Genomic DNA, 23217 nt, shown 5'->3' with positions numbered 1-23217 from the left:
TGACATGAAGAAACAGGCCCTGTTATTGTTTCAGTGGGTCTTATTTGCTAATCATGGCATATCAATTGTGTAAATGCATGTACAGAAAAGGTTCTCACACAAAATTTCTGCCAAATTAAAATTTACTCTCATTTTAATGTTGATGAAGTTTTTTATCTTATAATTTATTACAATTTATAATTGTAATAATAAAAATAACAATTTGTCATAAATAGACATCAGAATACATTTACTGAACTTTACTTGATGGTTCATTATTTCTAATTGAGAATGTTTGCACACATTTTATGCATATATGTGTATTATTAGTAAATGAGACCTAGTGTTTCTTCATATTTTGTGAATAGTTGTTGTAGTTTGTGAAATTGAATAGTTGTGGTTTGGTGACATGAATAGTATTGTGTGTTTTTCACCATCTTCACTTTGAAATTACTCAATGATCAGCCTATTACTAGTTAAGGCTGATTATTGTAGATTGGTTTCTTTTTTAGCTTTATAGTCTCCTCCTGTGTGTCCCAGGGCCACAGTGGTCACCTCTAACTTTGCTAATTGCCTGACACTTTCAGACTAAATAATACTGTCTGTTTGTTTCTAGGGAGATGGGGAAAAGTCTCCCCGCCAGAGGAGGCCCTCCAGCCCCAGCTCCAACAGCTCTTTAGGGGGTTATGGCCGCTATACGCCTTCCCGCTCACCACAGACCTACAGCAGACCAGGTATTCCTCCATATACATGTTGATACTTACATAAACACAGCGTCATTCTTACCTTCGCAGTTATTGTGTATCTATGAGTCTTTTCAGTGATTTGGATGTTCTACACCATCACACACTGTTCCAAAACCTAGTGAGTTGTGTCATTTATTCACCCTCAAATGGTCACAAACCTGTATGAAAAACCGAACAGATCACGCACTCCATTGACTACCATAGTAGGAAAAATAAATACTATGATAGTCAATGGGGGTCGAGATCTGTTTGGTTACTGACATTCTTCCAAATATCTTTCTTTGTGTTCAGCAGAACAAAGAAATTCATACAGGTTTGGAACTACTTGAGGAGGAGTAAATGATGACAGAATTTTTGGGTGAAGTATCCCTTTAAGGCATCATAGGCTTAGGTGATTACTTAAACTACAATCAAAAGCATGTCCTATAAATATCTTCTAGTTAAAACACCTATTCTTTTCTCCTATAATTTTCTATTATACACTATAGCGCCTAGTTGTCATTGTTCTAAACCCTACTGAACGTTTCACAATTGTAATTTAGAAGCAAATTTAGCACCACTTTTTGCCTGGGGTAGTTATTTTTGTTTTGTTTTTGCACACAAAAAGTATTCTCGTGCGTTTGAACCACCGTAGATATATTACTGTATTTTTATTATATATTTGATCAAATAAATGGCGCCTTATTGTTCATAAAAGCACCAAGTTTTGGAACAGAGCTAAAACGTTCTATTCTACTATCACATTTTGTACAACAATAAACTGATTTGATGCAGAATTTCAAGAACAAAGTAATTATTTGGTTTTTAGTGTAGTTGCTGATCTCATATTACTGCCATTCTTCCCTGACCGGCTCGGTCTCTTGCTCAGAGCAATATCTGAGCGTCAAATACACCACCCATCCAGAAAATTCCAACTTGTTGCCTGTACCAACCTCGGGGAGGAGTAGCACCCATGGTAGTGCCAGAGGCTCCTCCCCACTGCCTTTGTACAGCAGCAGTGGTAGAAACACTCCACAGGCAGGGAGCAGTGGTGTGGCCCTGCCCCTCAACCCCACTACTCTGGCATTGCTCCAACAGCACAACTACATCCCTTACTTTAGAGGTACTACAACTCTTCCTGCAGGCCTTGGTCTAGTTCCAAACTACCTACTGACTGCATTCGTGTGAACTTAAGTGTGCAATTGAATTTGATTTGATTGGTAAGATTCACTTCCCCCCGACAAGATGACTAAACGAGTGCAATACTAAAAATGCTGTTTAAAGAACTTAAGACTATCACAATGTGCATGAAGTTCTTGCTTGGAATTGGATTGCAACACTAATGAACAATGGGTCAAGCTCTCTTAGAGCTTCATAAGGGTTTGCATTCACAATGGACTAGCAAATTGCAGACATGAAATTACTACCCTATCCTTCATCCACCTTTCCTGAACAGGGATTGAGACAGGATTCAAACAGGAAGCAAAGTCTGAAAGTAGGCCTAGGACAGCCCTGCACCTCAATTTGCCTTCTCACGGTAAACCCTAATAAACAGTATCTCTTTCACTGTGTATCACCAGTGTATTACAGTGATGTGAGATTGTAGGTGTACCACAAGGTTCAGTCCTTGGACCAATCCATTTTTAATGCTTGCTTGTGTTTATAGAGTTTGTATGTCCAATCATATTGCATGGAAAACCTGTGGACATTCATTATACTTGAGCTGAAACAGTAACTTTATGCACAAGACAAATGCGAACGTTGGTGGTGGCCATCAATATGCATTTATTTGTTGTACTGTAGTTGATGTCGTGCTTTGTCTGGTAAGATGAAATTTTCCACCATGCACTTGATATTCGGAGTGACTGTCTGTATGTTTGTGTTAGTGTTGCCATTTACTTTGTGGCTGTTATTTCTCTCTTTTCACTATTTTCAAGTGTTTTATTTAACTTAAAGGATTAGTCCACTTTCAAATTAAATTTTCCTGATAATTTACTCAACCCCATGTCATCCAAGATGTTCATGTCTTTCTTTAAATTAAGGTTTTTGATGAAAACATTCCAGGATTATTCTCCTTGTAGTGGACTTCAATGGCCTCCAGACGGTTGAAGGTCAAAATTACAGTTTCACTGCAGCTTCAAAGGGCTTTAAACGATACCAGATGAGGAATAAGGGTCTAATCTAGCGAAATGATAAAAAATACAATTGTATATGCCTTATAAAAACAAATTATAGCCTTGCACGTGCTTCCGCTTTCCATATTCTTTAAAAAGCTTACGCTGTATGTCCTACGCCTACCTACAGAAAAAAACAAAAATGGCGCCGTGTTCGTTCTGTAAGTTGAATAGGGAAGGCGTAGGACATACAGCATAAGCTTTTTGAAGAATACGGAAAGCGGAAGTATGTGCAAGGCGATAATTTGTGTTTATAAAGCATATACAGTTGTATTTTTTTAGAAAATGACCGATTGTTTCGCTAGATTAGACCCTTATTCCTCGTCTGGTATTGTTTAAAGCCCTTTGAAGCTGCACTGAAACTGTAATTTTGACCTTCATCTGTTTGGAGGCCATTGAAGTCCACTATAAGGAGAATAATCCTGGAATGTTTTCATCAAAAACCTTCATTTGGGGGTGAGTAAATTATCAGGAAATTTTTATTTTAAAGTGGACTAATCCTTTAACATGCATACTCAGTCAGGCAGTTATTTTCAGGTGGAGATATGGTATAGTGAAAATGCTTGTATTTTGAATTTTTTCTACTTTAATACAAACTTGTATAGTTGAACATTATACTATTATAATATCATTACAATTTATAATATAGAATAATTTCAATTTGAATGAAAAATATAAGAAATTCTGAATTTTAAAACATCAAGATCAATATCAGTACAACAAATTTGCTTATTTAATTGCTGACCTAGAAATAAGGCAGAATCGGAAATATTTCTTCATTTTACATCATAACTTTGTTTAAAAATGTCAAAATCCTATTCTATCCAAAATCCTTTCTGTAAATACATTATATGTACAGTATATCTAAAATATATTGAAGAGTAATTATTCGTCAAGAAAAGATGTCTGTGAAGAGGAGGAAAGTATGATGGAAAACAGGAAACGAAAACCCTTTATATTTTCTGTAAATCAAGCTACAGATTTGGGTTTTGTGGTTTCTCTACAAGAAGTAGAAAGAGCGGGAATAAAGTTCGCAGGAGAAGATTAAAGGGGTAAATTGATGAGCTGTAATTTTGGGTTGGTTTGCCAGGCACAGTGGCATAAACTTTGGCCTTGTGCAATTCCAGGCCAACCTTTTAATGCAGCATGAATGTACATCGAGGTTGTGTTTGGAGTGTGCCGTTTATTATACACTTAGCTGTTTATGACACTAATTGACTTCTTATTGGTAAAGGAGCCACACAAGAGGAAAACTGGCTCTTCCTTACAAATGCAAAACCATTACATGCTATAGCTGCCTCGATCTTGTCATATCACCATCTGAGTTTGATTTCTACTTAAGATATATAAAATGAATATGGAAATCATTCACATAATATGTGTTAGTGATGAAACATGTTGCATTACACCCAGCTGACACAAGAAGGGCGTTGCAATTGCATTAAAATCACATTTCAATGAGTAATGGGAAGCATCGAGACCTTCATACTTCACAATGTGCTCCAGTGTTGTGATTTGTGTATGTTTGCTGTGTTTTTGACAATTTCCTGCTCCCCCAGCTCCAGATGTGTAGAAGATTTTCCCCTGATACAGGGTGAATTTTTACTAACAGCACTTTGTGTGTTAAATGGTGTGTGCATGTGTCTGAAGGACAGTTGCAAGTGTGTATGAAAGAGAGAAATAAAAGAAAAAGGAGACAGAGAAAGAGACAATTATGTTTTTGTATTCATATTTTTGCTTTCAACATACGCAAATGACGTCTCATTGATTTAAAGGTGCCCTCGAATGAAAAATTGAATTTATCTTGGCATAGTCAAATAACAAGAGTTCAGTACATGGAAATGACATACAGTGAGTCTCAAACTCCACTGTTTCCTCCTTCTTATTTAAATCTCATTTGTTTAAAAGACCTCCGAAGAACAGGCGAATCTCAACATAACACCGACTGTTACGTAACAGTCGGGATGTACGCCCCCAATATTTGCATATGCCAGCCCATGTTCCCAACATTATGAAAGGCATTAGACAAGGGCAGAACGTCTGGATGTGCACAGGTGAATCAACAGACTAGGTAAGCAAGCAAGAACAACAGTGAAAAATGGCATATGGAGCAATAATAACTGACATGATCCATGATATCATGATATTTTTAGTGATATTTGTAAATTGTCTTTCTAAATGTTTCGTTAGCATGTTGCTAATGTTCTGTTAAATGTGGTTAAAGTTACCATCGTTTCTTACTGTATTCAAGGAGACAAGAGAGCCGTCGCTATTTTCATTTTTAAACACTTGCAGTCTGTATAATGCATAAACACAACTTCATTCTTTATAAATCTCTCCAACAGTGTAGCATTAGCCGTTAGCCACGGAGCACAATCAAACTCATTCAGAATCAAATGAAAACAATATAGCAGTATACAATACTAACATAATCCGACGCATGCATGACGAACACTTTGTAAAGATACATTTGAGGGTTATATTAGCTGTGTAAACTTTGTTTATGCACTGTTCAAGGCAAGCGCGAGCTCCGTGGGCATGGAGCATGAGAATTAAAGTCCAGTAGCCCTGAATCGGCTCATTTATAATGATGCCCCAAAATAGGCAGTTAAAAAAAATGAATAAAAAAAATCTAGGGGGTATTTTGAGCTGAAACTTCACAGACACATTCAGGGGACACCTTAGACTTATATTACATCTTTTTAAAAAAAGTTCTAGGGCACCTTTAAATTAAACATTTTAGTGAATAGATGAATAAGAGATTCTCTCTCTCCTTTAGTCTCATTTTGATAAAAGACTGGGATTTTAAATACCTAATCTATCTAACTAATTATATCTAATATAAATACCCTAAAGATGATGATTGCATCACAATTCAGCCTGCCAATAACATTTTATCTATTTTTCTGTCTATGTTCAATTCATATCGACTTGTCTGCTCAGTTCAAGCAGAGGATAAAGCATGAGTCTCTGCTGAACAGATGTTATCAGTATAAACACACTTTCACAATCTCCAATGCAAAGACAATTTTTTTTTTTTTTGTCTTTTTTGAGCTGGCTGTATTGTGAGGCTTATTGGAACACTTAAAACTCAATTCAGCATAATTCTGGAAACCCGTCAACTCTTCTTCTCTTTCCTTTTCTTTTTCGTGTCTGCCGTGACCTTCAACCCCTCGAGGTAGTGAAAGTGGGCGGAGTACCCCCAGTCTCTCCACCTACTCCGATGGCAAATCTCCTTCCTCTACATATGTGGCAGCCCCACGGCATTTCCATATCCCAGGTAGGTGCAAAATCTCTTGTCCTTTACTCATATCTCTTCTTTTCTTCTGTCCTCTCTTCTGTACAATATTAAACCCTCTTTTTCGACCACATATATGCTTCTATTTTATGAAAGAAGCTGGCAGACTGAATAATTCATATTCATATTCTGCCTTCATAATATTCTGTGATCTTTCTCTAAATCTAAATGTCATTTTTGTACATCATTGCATGATTTACATAAATTTCGTACATTCACAACTCATTATTTTAAGCAAAGCCCTATTTTTAGTACATAAAATAAACTTATTACTGTCATTGCTCGTCCCTGGATATGTTTAAAATAAAACTAATGATCAGTTTCATGTGTTTTCTGTCCTTTTTTCTAATGACGTCTTGTTTCCAATGCTGGCAGAGGCTGAAACAGCTCTTAAAATGTCCCACATGTGTTACATTAAATAACTGATTTTTTCTAGAAGTAATGGTTGAGAAGCAGACGTGAGGTTGAGATGACCTAAACAAGCTGTAGAGATACACATGCTGTGTCAATTATTAAGACATTATGTCATTGCAATTACACCATTTATCTCCCTGTTTTCCTCTTGGCCTAGCTCATTTTAGGTGATATTTCTGTCTTCTAAGTTGAAAATGAGATGAAGCTTTTGTTATTTATTATGTTATACATGATTCTGACTGCAGAAAAATCCATATTTCAAATCCATTTTTTTTTCAAAGCTGAGGATTTTGTCAAAGTCAAAGGCAAAATGCTTGATCATTGCATGCCAACCTTGAGCATTTCTGCACATGATGATAATTAAATGAACTACAATATCTGGAATCTTTTACAGCATCATATACTGCATTTGCTGCCCTTTCTTTTGCCCTGATTCCATGCTCTAATAACTCATGCTTCTTTATTCATCTTTTCTTATTCTCTTGCTCTCTTCCTCTCTTTGTCTTCCATTCTCAGAGACTAAAGTCAAAGATAATATCTATAGAAAACCCCCTATCTACAAACAGCATGGTACAGTCCAGTCTTCGTACAATCATGTTTCTTTGCATGCTTTTACGCATGTCACCATGGTACCTGTTGCCATGAAACTGTAACCTTTGACCCTACTTCTGTCTGCTGGTTTCCATTTCAGCTCCAAACAGTAGGCCTTATAGGTTTTTACAAATCCCAGAAAAGGGTTTGGATTTGACAAGGTACTTCTTATCAAGTAGTCAGTACATAATTGTTGGTTGTACATCAGCAAACATCTTGAACACATGCAAAGGGTCATATTTCATGTATATTTTTTGGGTTTATTTGGAATAGCGGTTAGCCCTGAATAATTATCATCGCTGTTTAATGCCAAGTTACTTGCAGATATTTGTTGTTTTGTATGCATTTGATGTTACACATACACTACCGTTCAAAAGTTTGGGGTTGGTATGACTTTTTAAATGTTTTTTTTTTTAAGAAGTCTATTATGCTTACCAAGGCTGCATATATAAGATCAAAAATACAGTAAAACAGTAATATTCTAAAATTTAAAGGTGCTAAATAGGATCTTTTCGTCGACTGAGAAACCAAAGACTGTTACAACCCCCCTCCTTCACAGCTCATTTCAAAGGAACGCCTCCCAAAACTCGTGCACAAGTATTGGAACATATATATATATATATATATACATATATATATATATATATATATATATATATATATATATATATATATATATATATATATATATATATACATATTGAAGGTGGTGTATGTATTTTTTCAACAACTCTGTTGGACATTGTTGATATTTGAAATCAGCCCAAACAAACCCTCCCCTCTCTTCATTGCTCCGCCTCCAAAAGTCACTCTCCAATCCTAACCACCCCGCTCCGAGTCAGTCTTGAACCCAGGCCCGATCACTGCGGGCAGGCAAGGCGAGTGCACTAACAATGGCGCTAAACACCGCATTCTCTATCAGTCGTCAGTGTGGAGTGGTTTACCTGCACAACTGCTCAATCTGGCCACTGTTACACACGCAATACAAGAGTGGGTGTCTGTCTATCACAGCTGATGCGCAACAAAATGCTTCACGAAAAATAAAGCACAGATGATGAACGAACGACAAGGAAGCACAAATAATGAACATACAGTACACAAGAGTAAATACAAACAAGTGTTCATTGTTAGTCGCCAACAACACAGCAGCTCCAGACACTCAAACCCCACTTACATGATAAGGAATCAAAGCAGCCTCCGCATCTGTTTTCAGACCTTCCCACTTAGCTCTCTCCAGCGCTGGAAAGCTTTTCTAATATTAACGCGCCCTAAAGTGCTTGCCCAGTCATAAACCTTCATTCCAGTGATATTCTTTTGAACTGTTTTGTATTGTCTCATATCTCTCCGTTTTTTCTTTTTTCTTTTTTCGAATCTCCCTCTTACTCATTTTGTCTCCTTGACCATCATATGCTGATTGGTTAGATGTTTGTTGTTGGTGTCGGCCTGACTAACTTCCAAACAGTGTTTTTGAAAAAATACATACCCCACCTTTAAAGTATTTTTTATTCACGTGATGGCAAAGTTGAATTTTACACCTTTCTTCAGTGCCAAATGATCATTCAGAAATCACTCTATAGGAATAAAGTTAAAAAGAACAGCTTTGTTTTTAAATAATAATAAAAAAAAATCTTACTGACCCAAAACTTTACATTTAATGTAAATAATGCCTTTGATATGATGTTTTCATAGACAAAATCCTACTTTTTTTTCTTCTTTTTTTTTGCAATTTTGTGGTATTGGTTTATCCTGACATGGAAACAGCAGTCAGATATAATCTTTCCATCCATACATATCGGTTGTCAGTTGCGGTATATTTTCCCATCTGTCTGTGGTGTTGCAATAGATTACTGTAGATGTTAGACAATGTTTGGTGTCTGTGTAACTCATTGGTTTGGTGAAATGTCAAAGGCATTTGTGTAACCCATTTTGATTGGTTCAAAGACATCAGTAAACTCATTGTGATTGGGTGGTAGAGGTATTAATCACATGACTCGTTTCTTTTGTTCTTTTTTCTGAACTTGCCCCTTCACCCTAATTGACATGGTGTTTGGTTGTCACTTTTCACTTGTTTGTTAATTTTGTCCGTAAATTTGTTTTTCTCCCCTAGTGAAGAGTGAGATTTTTTTAAACCCCTGTCTAAAATCAAACTACCCTGAAAAAATCAGATGAAATGTGATTTATGAGTAGGGGAGAGTGGGGTAAGTTGTCACATGGGTAAGTTGTCACACTCTTCATAACTCCAAAACTAGAGGCTCTATCTCAAAAATCAAATAGCCACTTTGTGTGACTTCTTCTTCTATAGTCAATTTCTTGTTCACATGTTGTCAAGATCGCTCTAATTTGAGGTTAGCACAATTTTCTTATTTTTTGGCTTAAAAAGTAAAAAATTTGCACATTAAATTTAATGCAATACAACTTTGTTAGGTATGAATGTTAAAAAAAATTATTTTGCACAACATAGAGGAGACAATAACGTGTCTTTTGATAATTTAGCTGACGTGCTATGTTGTATGAGCTAACCTTGAGATTTAGCCAACATTAGCACACATGTCAGTTTGGGGCAAGTTGTCTCAATGACCTTGGGGCAAGTCGTCACATGTGACAACTTGCCCCAGTACAAATAAACACATAGAACATGCTCAAAAAAGAGGTTCAACATGTTAAGTTAAGCGAGTTATCTGCAGTATTCCATTCAGATATTATGGATCTATTTGCAAGTCAGAGAAAGTTTGAGTTTAAAGTTCAAAGTAAAGTGGTCTTGCCACGTAATGTGTTTTGATTGAAATGTGTATTGTTTGGATTGAAATAATTGTTTTCCCAAATTCTCTAGGTATGATTGTTTATATTTCCAGTTCTGGTTTGAATTTAAAAATTAAAATCAATAATATCAATTAAGTAGTTGTGTTCTAATTTTTAGATAATCTAGTGTGACAACTTACCCGCCGATGGGGCATATTGTCACAAGTGCACATTCTCTATTCAACAGTCTACAACTCCGTAATGAGATAAGATATTAAAATGTAATGAATACAACATATGTGCCAAGGACTTCCTTCTTTCATTTGGTATGACATGTATACCATTGTGATGTATGGTGCTCAGTAAATGTTAGACAGTGTGAAAAGTGTGACAACTTACCCCGCTCTCCCCAACTGTATATAACAGTATTTTAATTAAAGTTATTATTGTGTGTGGTAGTTTGCATGATGTAACTTGTGTCAGTCTCTCTCTCTCAAACAGTGTAAATTGTCCATTACGATATATTTAAACTTTCTTACTGTGCTGCAGCTTCCAGAACCTCCTGGCAAGATGATGACATAGACAGAAAGGTAATTTATATATTTACCTAAACATCTCCGTGTGTTTTTGTCTATTCTAAACATTCAGTATCAAGTTGTTTTAATAATTCAATCCAACCGACCATTGTTAAAAAGATACTTTAAAAAGAGTACTTATTACAGAAATAATATACTTTGAAGGGATAGTTCACCCAAAAATGAATATTCTGTCATCATTGATTCATGACCTTCATGTCGTTCCAAACCCGTAATACTTTCGTTCATCTTCAGAACACAAATGAAGATATTTTTAATAAAATCTGACCAATTTCTGTCCCTCAAATGAGATCTACGCAACTTTGATGCTTCAAAAAGTTAATTAAGAGATTGTAAAATTAATCCACATGAATTCAGTGGTTTAGTCCAAATGATCTGAATAGACTTGATTGCTTTATATGCTGAACAGATTTAATTTAAGCTTTTTTATTTTATTTTATAATTACTTTTTTTGTCTTTGAAATATGGTGGTTAAAGTTTTAACCAAAAAGTTAAAGTTTTAAAGTTTGTTGAGTGAACTGACAAGCATTTATGGTGAACTAAAATATACTTAAAGTCATTTCTCTTAAAACTTGTATGTCATGTATTTAAATACATTTGTAAATACACATTTGCAATGATGAAGTTGCAATTGAGTACATTTCAAATGTATTCATTTCAAATGTATTATCGAATAATATACTACAGTTAAAATTATAATCAAGTAGTTTACTAGTTTTAGTAAGTTGGTCCACACATCAAAATAAAACTACTCCTTTAAACCACAACAAAATATTATTAAAACATAATTATTTAAAATCTACTATAAAGTAAAACTTTTAATTTGTCATTATTGCAAGGTGCGATTTTTAAAAGTGTACTTAAGATTCAGTCATGAAAGTGTACTAATTTTAAGTACATTTAAATTGTCTTTTATTTTATTAATATTATTTCATCTAGGATTACAGTTTTTAAAAATACTGTAAACATTTGAAGTACACTGCAAATGCACATTCAATACAATTAAATGCACTTATTTTTGTTGTTTTAGGGTTCTTTTAATAATGTAATGAAACGTATATGTTTTCCTGTATTTTTCATTAAATTCTTTATTTGGTTGTATTACATGTAAATCTGACTGTTTTTGTCTGTCAATAGACCAGAACAAGTTGGATGAACCTGAAGAGTGAGATTGATGGACAGTCTCCAGACCTGGATCCCAGGACCTCCACACACAGCTTACCCACCGATATCTCTCAGCCCAGTGAGTTGCCAATTAATGATTTCATTACATCCCAACTCCAGTCATGTCAGTTCACTAAACGGCCATCATGGTAACATCCCCAATGGAGATGGACTACAATATGCAAAATTGTTTGTAATTAAATTCAGCTATGAATCTGACAGTCTTTTCAGGCTGGTCTAGTTAAAGGTACCCTAGAATCAAAAAATTTAATTTACCTCAGCATAGTTAAATAACAAGAGTTCAGTACATGGAAAAGACATACAGTGAGTCTCAAACTCCATTGTTTCCTCCTTCTTATATAAATCTCATTTGTTTAAAAGACCTCCGAAGAACAGGCGAATCTCAACATAACACCGACTGTTACATAACAGTCGGGCTCATTAATATGTACGCCCCCAATATTTGCATATGCCAGCTCATGTTCAAGGCATTACACAAGGGCAGCCAGTATTAACCAAAAAGTTAAAGTTTTAAAGTTTGCTGAGTGAACTGACAAGCATTTATGGTGAACTAAAATATACTTAAAGTCATTTCTCTTAAAACTTGTATGTCATGTATTTAAATATATTTGTAATTACACATTTGCAATGATGAAGTTGCAATTGAGTACATTTCAAGTGTATTCATTTGAAAAATATTATATTGAATAATATACTACAGTTAAAATTATAATCAAGTAGTTTACTAGTTTTGGTCCACACATTTAATACGATATATCGCATGCGATTGTCACGCGCATTTCGTCAGTAAAGCCGGTTCCCTGATTACCGCTAAATCGCCATCACCTGCTTTCAAATGGAGCGGCATTTAATAGACAGAGCCGTAGTTCACTGACAAGCCACACAATCAGGAAACCGGCTTTACTGACGAAATGCGTGTGACAATCTCATGCGATATATCGTGCAGCCCTACACCCTTCATTCTTTATAAATCTCTCCAACAGTGTGTAATGTTAGCTTTAGCAACAGAGCACCATCAAACTCATTCAGAATCAAATGTAAACATCCAAATAAATACTATACTCACATGATCCGACGCATACATGCAGTATGCAGGACGAACGTCATGTAAAGATCCATTTGAGGGTTATATTAGCTGTGTGTATTTTGTAAATGCACTGTATTATAGTCGAGAGCTTGGGGGCAGGGAGCGTGCAATTTAAAGGGGCCGTAGCCTGAATTGGTGCATAGTTAATGATGCCCCAAAATAGGCAGTTAAAAAAAACAATTATAAAAAAAAATCTATGGGGTATTTTGAGCTGAAACTTCAGACACATTCAGGGGACAACTTAGACTTATATTACATCTTGTAAAAACTGGTTCTAGGGCACCTTTAATATGTATGCGCTTTCTAGAGTAAACAGACTCATGTGATTTGCTTTTTTAACTAAAAGGCAAGACTTTATTAATCATCAAACTGTCATATTCATTGTTACAGTTTCTTCTGTTCATATTTCTTGGAATGTTTCATCTTTTTCTCCAGAGTAAAGTGCCACAAATCTATATAAACCATTCAACCAACTCTGTTTTACAGACTTTCCATACAACAAGTCTGCTTCACTGCCAGGATACGGGCGGAACGGCATATACAAGGTAAACCTTATAAGACCTGATAACTGCACACAAAAACAGCACCCCGCAAACTTTTAATGCTCCATCTGTCTGTGATTTTTGGGAATATATGTGAGCTGTGGTCACAAATGCTGTCATTCGCTCTCTCAGCAGTGAAGAATGTTGTTTGATCCTATTTGGATTTGTCAAACCCAGCTGCTGGGACACGAAGGGCTGTTGTAATCACACACATGAGGACACACAGTCACAGATCAGTTACTGTAGAGATTTAGCTGAGGAAGCCATAATGCTGAGAGGGTGTTGTCTGTGTTTGCGTGCAGTTAGAAGTGTGTCTTGCTCCCACCCTCTGGCTGTTTTCCATGTTCTACTTTGATCTTGAACTAGAAATCTAGCTCCCTTAATGAATTATCCTCCTAATGAAGAGCAAATGTGCTTCCACAGCAGAAAACCCAGGCACACACTTTATTAAGAATCAAATTCAGATCTTTTACCTCGCATGCAGAATTCCAGTGTCCTCTTTGTTTTGGGAATGGTTTGAAAGCTTCTCCTGTACACTAGGTGGCAGTATTTTGCAACGGTTCTTTGTATCTAACTCTCAGGACAATAAACTACTTGAAAACAGAAATATTACCCATTTCTTATATCTAATCTGGTCTGCCTTAGTGTCATATTTCGCCTTTACTTTCCACAAGCATTCACAAAGGCATATGAAACAGCGACATGGTCATAGATCAATATAACCTTATGCAAGCTCCAGCCCTAAGGATTCAAGCCTCTGTCTGCACTAGACTTTAACCTTTAACCTCAGGAAATGAAAGAAAAACTTTCACAGTTACAGCAGCCGCTCTGTTCAAACATGATTTTGTTACTCTCATTTGATAGTAGCAAAAATAAATGATCATGGCATGGTGAAACATTTCTAATGAGCTTTTAATGTGACCTTCTTAAAACCAGACGTTGAAATCGATTGATCCTTTGGAACATAAATGTGCCTGTAGCTGAAAAAATAGCCACCTACTGTTTGAATAAAATATTTGTGTTGTGGTATTGTCATGCATTTTGCTTGTGTATATATGTGCACTGTATACAATTTTTTTCTATATGCCAAATTTTTGCATTGCTCCTTACTAGGCGGCTGATCTTGGTGAGGATGATGCAGATCATGACTCATCTTGGAGTGGAATGAGAGGTGAGTGAGTGAGTATTTAACTTACATAGACAATAGACGAGTTGCATTTGTACCACACAAGATTAATGATTGTAATTTGTCTTTCCCTTTCTCTTTTTTCAACATCTTTCCTGTTTTAAATCGATTCCCAGAGTATAAGGTAAGTTCTAAGTTTTGTATGAAAAATTATTGATTGCAAGATGCTTTTGATGGTTTCAATAGATATTTAGAGACAAAATTGTTAAAGGGTTAGTTCACTCAAAAATTAAAATTATGCCATTTATTACTCACCCTCATGCTGTTCTACACCCGTAAGACCTTCGTTCATCTTCAGAACACAAATTAAGATATTTTAGTTGAAATCCGATGGCTCCATGAGGCCTGCATAGGGAGCAATGACATTTCCTCTCTCAAGATCCATAAAGGTACTAGAAACATCTAAATCAGTTCACGTTCGTTCAGTGGTTCAATATTAATATTATAAAGCGATGAGAATATTTTTGGTGCGCCAAAAAAACAAAATGACGACTTATTTAGTGATGGCCGATTTCATAACACTGCTTCAGGAAGCATTGGATCATAAATGAATCAGTGTATCGAATCATGATTCAGATCGTGTGTCAAACTGCCAAACGGCTGAAATCACGTGACTTTGGCGCTCCGATCAGCAGATTCGATACACTGATTCATTTATGATCCGATGCTTCCTGAAGCAGTGTTATGAAATCGGCCATCGCTAAATAAGTTATTTTGTTTTTCCGGTGCACCAAAAATATTCTCGTCGCTTTACAATATTAATATTGAACGACTGAACGAACATGAACTGATTTAGATGTGTTTTTAGTACCTTTATGGATCTTGAGAGAGGAAGTGTCATTGCTCCCTATGGAGGCCTCACTGAGCTATCGGATTTCAACTAAAATATCTTAATTTGTATTCCAAAGATCAACGAAGGTCTTACGGGTGTGGAACGGCATGAAAAGCCTAAATTAAATCTTTTTATCATAAAAAGCGATCAAGTGCTCACCAAAGCTGCATTTATTTGATCAAAAATACAGTAAAAACAGTAATATTCTGAAATATTATTACAATTTAAAATAACTGCTTTCTATTTTAATATATTTTAAAATGCTATTATTTCCAGTTATGGCAGAGCATCATTACTCCAGTATTCAGTGTCACATGATCCTTCAGAAATCAATCTAATCAAAGACTATAGAATAACAAAAAATGCTTCACTCATATTGTTTTGAATGGGAGAAAGTGCAACATGCAATATGGCGGAATAAGTCCCACCTTCTAAATAAGAGCCCAATCATCGATTGGTAAAGTCATCGCTTCACTGCAGCAGCCGTTAGAAGCTCCGGTTCCTATAGAAACAGTCAGACGCGCACCTCCGAAATGAGGCACAAGAGACGCGCATTTAGGATTGCGCATTAGCTTGATCCAGCCTGGAAAATACCTTTTTTTTGTCATGATTCGAGCATTTAGAAACAAAATGTATGAGACAGTTGTTGTCAGATTTCATTAGTGATTTCAATGAAATTTAATCGAAAGCTTGGCAAACTTTGGAGAATTTGATGTTTCCCCATTCAAAGAGATAGGAGCTACACTTGCATGCCTGAGAGGCATTTCAAAGATGGCCGCCGAGTGAAATGACTTGTCTTAAAGGGACTTTGTTCTAATATGCTTATTAGCGACTCAAGAAACTTTTCTATTATTATCAATGTTGAAAACAGTTGTGCTGCTTAATATTTTTGTGGAAACATTTTTTTTTAGGATTCTTTGATGAACAGAAAGTGTAAAAGTACAGCATTTATTTGAAATAGAAATATTTATAACATTATGAATGTATTTACTGCCATTTTTGATCAATTTAATGTATCCTTGCTGAATAAATGTATGTAAAAAACTTTTGAATGGTAGTGTATGTGTGCATCCGTATAACTGTGTGTCTTTCACATGCATGTGTATTGCAGGTCTACCCCTATGACATGCTAGCTGTGACCCACAGAGTTAGAGTAAAACTACCACGTGATGTGGACCGCACCAGACTGGAGGTAATATTTTATTAGAACTTCACGTAGACCACTTTTCTTTCTCCTTGTCCTCTTCTATGTTTTCCTCTGTATGTGACCTGTTTTGCTGAATCATACTCAGCCTTATGCTGTAAATGATTTTACTGAGTATTGCACTTTGGAGTCATAATCAAGCAATGCTTTTATAATGATTTACACTTAAATGCAGTTGTGTTGTTCTGTTTACTATGAAGCATGTGCGGTCTTATTGCTGTTTAATAATCATTTTGTCAATATTAGTCTGGATCAAAGTATATGAGAAGGCAGCCAGACGAAGAGTTGTTCATGTTTGTCTGAATGCCTGACTGCTCGTCATCTGCCTGTGTGAATATTTGTGAGGTTATTGCTGGACCACAGTCTACTTGCCCACGGCCAACACATAATATATCCTCAGTGTTTCTGGACGTTGTGTCAGTGTTATTAGTGGGTTTAAATGGAAAAGGGAAGAGAAATGTCTTAACTTCAGCATGAGTTACTAGATACTTGATTTACTGACCCCCACCCCCTATAAATGTTAGCCTGGAATCACTGTGGTTAAAATTGCAATTTCTCAAAATATGTGTGTGTGTGTGTGTCTGTTTCATCATATGACTGCTGTACTGATATAAGAGGCCATTGTCACATCTGTTTGAATTGAGCGTGATTGGAATCAGTCTCCCAGCGGGAGGCACTTGCAACACCCAAAACTTTCCAAAGACGGTGATTTCAGCATCTATTTAGAGGCATGCAAGATACCCACACATCTGCAAGTGTTACAGTACCACATATGACAGGGCTTGAAAGAATAAAGATTTCTACAAATCCTTTCTGGAATGGTTTAAACCCAAATTGAGGTCATAGGCTTAAAAGCCTGACAACTTTCACAGCACCCCAGTCGTGCTCATAATACTGAACGTCCTCAACAAGTGCAAAGTTTGGATATGAATGGTTGTAATTATTGTCAATATTGTGTTATTTTTCACTCTGTCTTTAATCTGTAATGACGTTTACGTCATGTAGATATTGTTAGCAGAATAAACAGTGTGCTTAGATTCCTGGCTGGAAGGTCCTTTGGGTTTGTTCTGATTAAGATTTGATTAGCTCTTTGACAGTATTATTTTAGGCCTTAATAGATGGATGACTATATCATAGAGCTATTCTGCATGCTTTAAAGTGACAGTTCACCCAAAAATGAAAATATTTATTCAATATTTGTATAACATTATTCTGTGGAAATCAAAAAGATATATATACATACATACAGTCCAGTCCAAAAGTTTGGAACCACTAAGATTTTTAATGTTTTTAAAAGAATTCGTCTGCTCACCAAGGCTACATTTATTTAATTAAAAATACAGTAAAAACAGTAATATTGTGAAATATTATTACAATTTAAAATAACTGTTTTCTATTTGAATATGTTTCACAAAGTAATTTATTCCTGTGATGGCAAAGCTGAATTTTCAGCATCATTACTCCAGTCTTCAGTGTCACATGATCCTTCAGAAATCATTCTAATATGCTGATCTGCTGCTCAAGAAACATTTAATGTGTACAATTGTACAAAATATTTGTGTATATTTTTTTCAGGATTATTTGATGAATAGAAAGTTCAAAAGAACAGTGTTTATCTGAAATCTAATCTTTTGTAACATTATAAATGTCTTTACTGCCACTTTTGATTGATTTAATGCATCCTTGCTGAATAAAAGTATTAATTTCTTTAATTTCTTTTCAAAAAAATAAAAATAAAAACTCTTACTGACCCCAAACTTTTGAACGGTAGTGTATAATGCTACAGAAGCTTTGTATTTCAGATAAATGCTGTTCTTTTGAACTTTATATTCATCAAGGAATCCTGAAAAAAAAGTACACAACTGTTTTCAACATTGAAAATAATCATAAATGTTTATTGAGCAGCAAATCAGCATATTAGAATGATTTCTGAAGGATCATGTGACACTGAAGACTGGAGCAACGATGCTGAAAATTCAGCTTTGCCATCACAGGAATAAATTACTTTGTCAAATATATTTAAATAGTACACAGTTATTTTAAATTGTAATAATATTTCACAATATTACTGTTTTTACTGTATTTTTAAGTAAATAAATGTAGCCTTGGTGAGCAGACGAAATTTTTTTTAAAAACATTAAAAATCTTAGTGGTTCCAAACTTTTGGACTGTACTGTACATCTTGAATGGCTTGAGGGTGAATAAAGCTTTGGGTAATTGTCATCTGAAAGTGATCTTATCCTTAAATAGACCAGTTAACAAATTAATTAGTAAAGTTTTAAAATTCAGGTAATTACATTTATCATAATTCTTATCATTTCAGAGGCACCTGTCACCAGAGGACTTCTACAACGTGTTTGGGATGACCATTGAACAGTTTGACCGTTTGGCTTTGTGGAAGAAAAATGATCTCAAGAAGAAAGCCCGCTTGTTTTAAATCACGCCGAATCGCTTGAAGGAAAGCAGAGATAAAGAGAAAACCTCTTCTCATCCATCCTGTGTGCATGGAGGGATGAGTGTGAGAGAAATATATATGCACCTTCATTCTGCTGCATAGCTACTGTCATCCCATCTCACGCTGAGGAAGAGGAAGCGCTTTCACAACGCTGTTTGCCACCTAGCTTTGTGCGTGAACGCCACACCACATGGTCTGAATGTTACTCTGATGACGGATAGACTGGAGTCAGAACTGAACTCTCCATGACTCTTTGTTTTTCTCTTTGATTGTCTTTGATCTCGCTCCCTCAGCTGTCTTTGTGATTACTGTGTTGTATTCTCTCTTTGTGGAAAAAGCACTCAATATTGATATAAGCCACTTTCTTTACATTTTATACCATTGATAAACATGGCCAACCAGCTCTACTTAAACATCTTTATGCTATGTGATACTACCCATCTTCCCCTGTCCCCTTGTTTTTGACTGCAATGAATGTCGTCTAACGTTTAAGTCTTGTCCTCGTCTACTCGTATTCTTTGCTCAATGTCTTTCTCTCACGCTTTTCTCGGTCTCTTCCTGCCTGTTCCTCTTATTTCCTCGTAGACATGATACTCAGCCACTGCTCTGACTGTAATATTTATCATGTAATATCAGCTTAATGGAAGCTCTTCATCCATGGCTTTAGCATGACCAGGCCAAAGACTCATTCAGAGCAAAGCACCTTACACATGACCTAACCAGACGCGACGCAATAAAGCGACAAGAAAAAAAAATTCTTCCAGGTCATTTTTGTCCTATCCAGCTTCAACCATGACGAGCAAAGAAGCAACACTTCGCTTAGCTTCATTGACTCAGCATCATGCTGGGTAGCCACGCCCACTGTGAAATCTCATTGGTTCGTCATAACTGTACATTACATATCTTCTCATTGGCTGTGATTGTGTTACATCACACATCAGATTCAGAACTTGTCATATTGCGCCTGGTTAGGACACAGTGTTAGTTGATATGTTTATTAATCTTTACTGTTGCTGAATGACTGTGAGTGCAGACAGCTGGAACAATGCATAGCTTTTGTGTTATATTATGTATTTGTTTGCTTTTCAGGTCAATGTGCAATTCATCAGATGTCATTATTATGACATCACAGTTATTCAATAAGACATTTAAATTCATATCTGGACTTCACATACCCTCCTCTCCATATATATTGTGCATAGTACGTATGGTCATACATCTTATCAGCCAGACACTGCATTGATCTTTCTCATTGTTTTAATCTACACAATTGAAAGTGCTCATGGCAGAGTAAACTCTTATTTTTATATACATCTTTTTTTTTTTTTTTTCATACAGATGTTTGTCAGATACTTTATTTGCCATTTGCAAATAATTGCAACATTGACTTTAGCATGGAGCCATGCCAAAGTTAACAGTTTCTGTAGCAATTAGCGAAACTAATACAACACAACACTTAATAAAGCATGCCGTTTAGTGGTGCTTTATTTCATTTAAAAAAATATGATTGTTTTTCTATTTTTTTTTTTTTTTTTTTTTTGATTGTTAATAAATACGTGTGCAGTATATTGATATAAATGTCCGTTACACTGATCATGTCACCCTGTAGGCATGCACTGCATATACTGGAAGCATCATGTAATGGCTTCATAATCAACTTTAGAGTTTAATCATGACGTGTTGTTTGATTTGAGATCTGAAAGTTACTGAGAGATTGTTTTGTTTCTTCAGACACATTCTTAAGTTGTACCAAGTTTGTTCTAGATATGATGAAATTTAACTTGGTTCTTTTGCTGATGCCAATGACTCAGATTTGCAAAGAAACATGCAAGGTGTTTTGTCCTTTTAATTATATGGATAAATTACTTAAAGATGTCAGAAATCTGGAACTGTTAGAAACGCAACATTCAGTAAAGTTTTGACTAATGATAACCATGTGTATTGTGCCTATATCTTGTACAATATCAAAGCATCTTTGAAATTTTTTTTTTAAGCTTTATTGTCGATTGTGAAAGTATGGTGTTTATAACCGACTATAAGTATGTGCATATCCAAATCTCTTTCTTCAGGGTCATAATGTAAAAGTTTTCATGCAGTAAATTTTAGCCTTTGCCGGTCATGCCAAAATCTGTTGCGCTTGGGAAAATACAGTACAGTAAAGCTTGTCTCAAATACATGAATGTGTTTTGGTCTGAGTGCGTAGGTGGGAGCCTTCCCAGAAGAACCATGTTGAGCTGCAGAGGACGAATGCGTTAGTCTTATTTGAACAGCTGTAGAAACAGGCACGCGTGTGGGTGTGAGTGGTGCTAGCCTTCAGTACAGCAGTCTAATAGTTCAGGCTACGTGAGTTCAGATCAGTGTGTGTTCAATCATCTTCATTCTTTAACATAGCGCTGTTCTAACCCTTAAAAAACACCCAAAGCAAGACTAAACAAAGAGGTCATATCTACATCTGCATTGGTTCAATTTTTGTGTTTTCTAAAAATATGGTTTGCTTTTGGAAATCATTTCAAAATTTATTTTTCTTTGTGTGTGTGGAGTCTCTTTGTCTGGATGAAGGCAGATGTAGGACCGTGACCCAAGAGAACTCTGACCCAACAGTTTTGAGAGCTGCTAGCCTACTTTTGCTACTATCACACATGAAGAGGGTTTGTGCCTGGGTCCGATTGCATTCACACAAATGTTTCATTTATAGCTAGAACGTTTGAGAGACCTTATGAAGTTGTCTTTGTGTTATGATGAGGTCCCACAACAAAATGGGTGCACATGGTTTTGTGCTAATATGCAAACTAACTACTGCGTATAACTGTGATTGTGATGTTAATCTGACTGTGTATGAGTTTGGGAAATGTAAATGCACCCATTTTATTCACCATGTCTTTGATGCTTTGCAAGAAATATTGATATTCATCTCAATAAATAAAGCTACTTCAACTTGAGTGTTTTTTGTAAAGAAATTAAAGGATTGGTTCACTTTCAAATTAAAATTTCCTGATAATTTACTCACCCCCATGTCATCCAAGATGTTCATGTCTTTCTTTCTTCAGTCAAAAAGAAATTAAGGTTTTTGATGAAAACATTCCAGGATTTTTCTCCATATAGTGGACTTCAATGGAGCCCAAATGGTTGAAGGTCAAAATTCGAGTTTCAGTGCAGCTTCAAAGCATTCTACACGATCCCAGATGGGGAATAAGGGTCTTATCTAGAGATACCATCGCTCAATTTCTTAAAATAAATAAATAATATAAGTTTTAACAATAAATGCTCATCTTGAACTAGCTCTCTTCTTCCTCTTCTCTATTTGAATTGCAGCAGTGTAGACAGAAGTGTATTACTGCCCTCTGCTGGTCAAAGTTTGAACTAATCGTTATATACTTGCACTAGCATATTGTATACGATAATTTAGCTCAAACTTTGACCTGTGGAGGGCAGTAATACACTTAGCAGCGTCTACACATTGCTGGAATTCAAATAGAGAAGAAGAAGTGAGCTAGTTCAAGATGAGCATTTATGGTTAAAACGTATAAAATATGAGATGGTTTCTCTAGATAAGACCCTTATTTCTCGTCTGGGATTGCTGTAAACTGTAATTTTGACCTTCAACCGTTTGGGCTCCATTGAAGTCCACTATAAGGAGAATAATCCTGGAATGTTTTCATCAAAAACCTTAATTTCTTTTCAGCTGAAGAAAGAAAGACATGAACATCTTGGATGACATGGGGGTGAGTAAATTATCAAGAAATTTCAATTAGAAAGTGATCCTTTAAGTGGCTGAACTGACTGACTGACTGACAGACATAGATAGATAGATAGATAGATAGATAGATAGATAGATAGATAGATAGATAGATAGATAGATAGATAGATAGATAGATAGATAGATAGATAGATTCAAAATGTATTTGCTTTTTCCAATATGTTTACCATTTTGGTAGCAGGTAGATTGTAACAACAGTCTTTGCACTTTACACTCACGTTAATTTACACAGTTTATGGATGAGAGAAACTTTTTTTTGCAGACAAATGAGAGAAATGTATATCAAAGTTTGAAAAAACAAACAAAAAAACAACAACATCAACCCCGAAATAAATATATAGACGAAACTAAAAATGTCTTCACAAGATCACTCCTTGATCTTCCTAATGTGTAAATGTTAACGCCTCCCTGTTCTGCTATTGGTTGGATTTGTTTGCAGCACGCTGCCGGATT

General features: G+C 35.7%; 1 protein-coding gene across 5 annotated transcripts in view; it reads left to right on the top strand.

The window, feature by feature from the left end:
- The window catches only part of ablim2 (actin binding LIM protein family, member 2), an 82990-nt gene extending 61054 nt beyond the window's left edge, over positions 1-21936 (top strand). Inside the window, exons 12-22 of one of the 5 annotated variants that reach the window (XM_067368749.1) lie at positions 596-713; positions 1594-1827; positions 6057-6158; positions 7107-7160; positions 10470-10510; positions 11654-11759; positions 13275-13333; positions 14444-14501; positions 14633-14640; positions 16460-16540; positions 18876-21936. In XM_067368749.1, coding sequence (XP_067224850.1) covers positions 596-713; positions 1594-1827; positions 6057-6158; positions 7107-7160; positions 10470-10510; positions 11654-11759; positions 13275-13333; positions 14444-14501; positions 14633-14640; positions 16460-16540; positions 18876-18989 — 975 coding nt within the window. In that variant the 3' untranslated portion in view covers positions 18990-21936. Of the gene's footprint in view, positions 1-595; positions 714-1593; positions 1828-6056; positions 6159-7106; positions 7161-10469; positions 10511-11653; positions 11760-13274; positions 13334-14443; positions 14641-16459; positions 16541-18875 lie in introns of those variants that run through there. The other 4 variants (XR_010892606.1, XR_010892608.1, XR_010892607.1 and 1 more) reach the window with 4 other exon arrangements.
- The last annotated feature ends 1281 nt before the right edge of the window (positions 21937-23217 follow it).

This window comes from Chanodichthys erythropterus, chromosome 19 (genome assembly GCF_024489055.1).
Source record: "Chanodichthys erythropterus isolate Z2021 chromosome 19, ASM2448905v1, whole genome shotgun sequence".
NCBI lineage: Eukaryota > Metazoa > Chordata > Actinopteri > Cypriniformes > Xenocyprididae > Chanodichthys > Chanodichthys erythropterus.
This window is presented reverse-complemented; position numbering and strand designations above follow the sequence as displayed.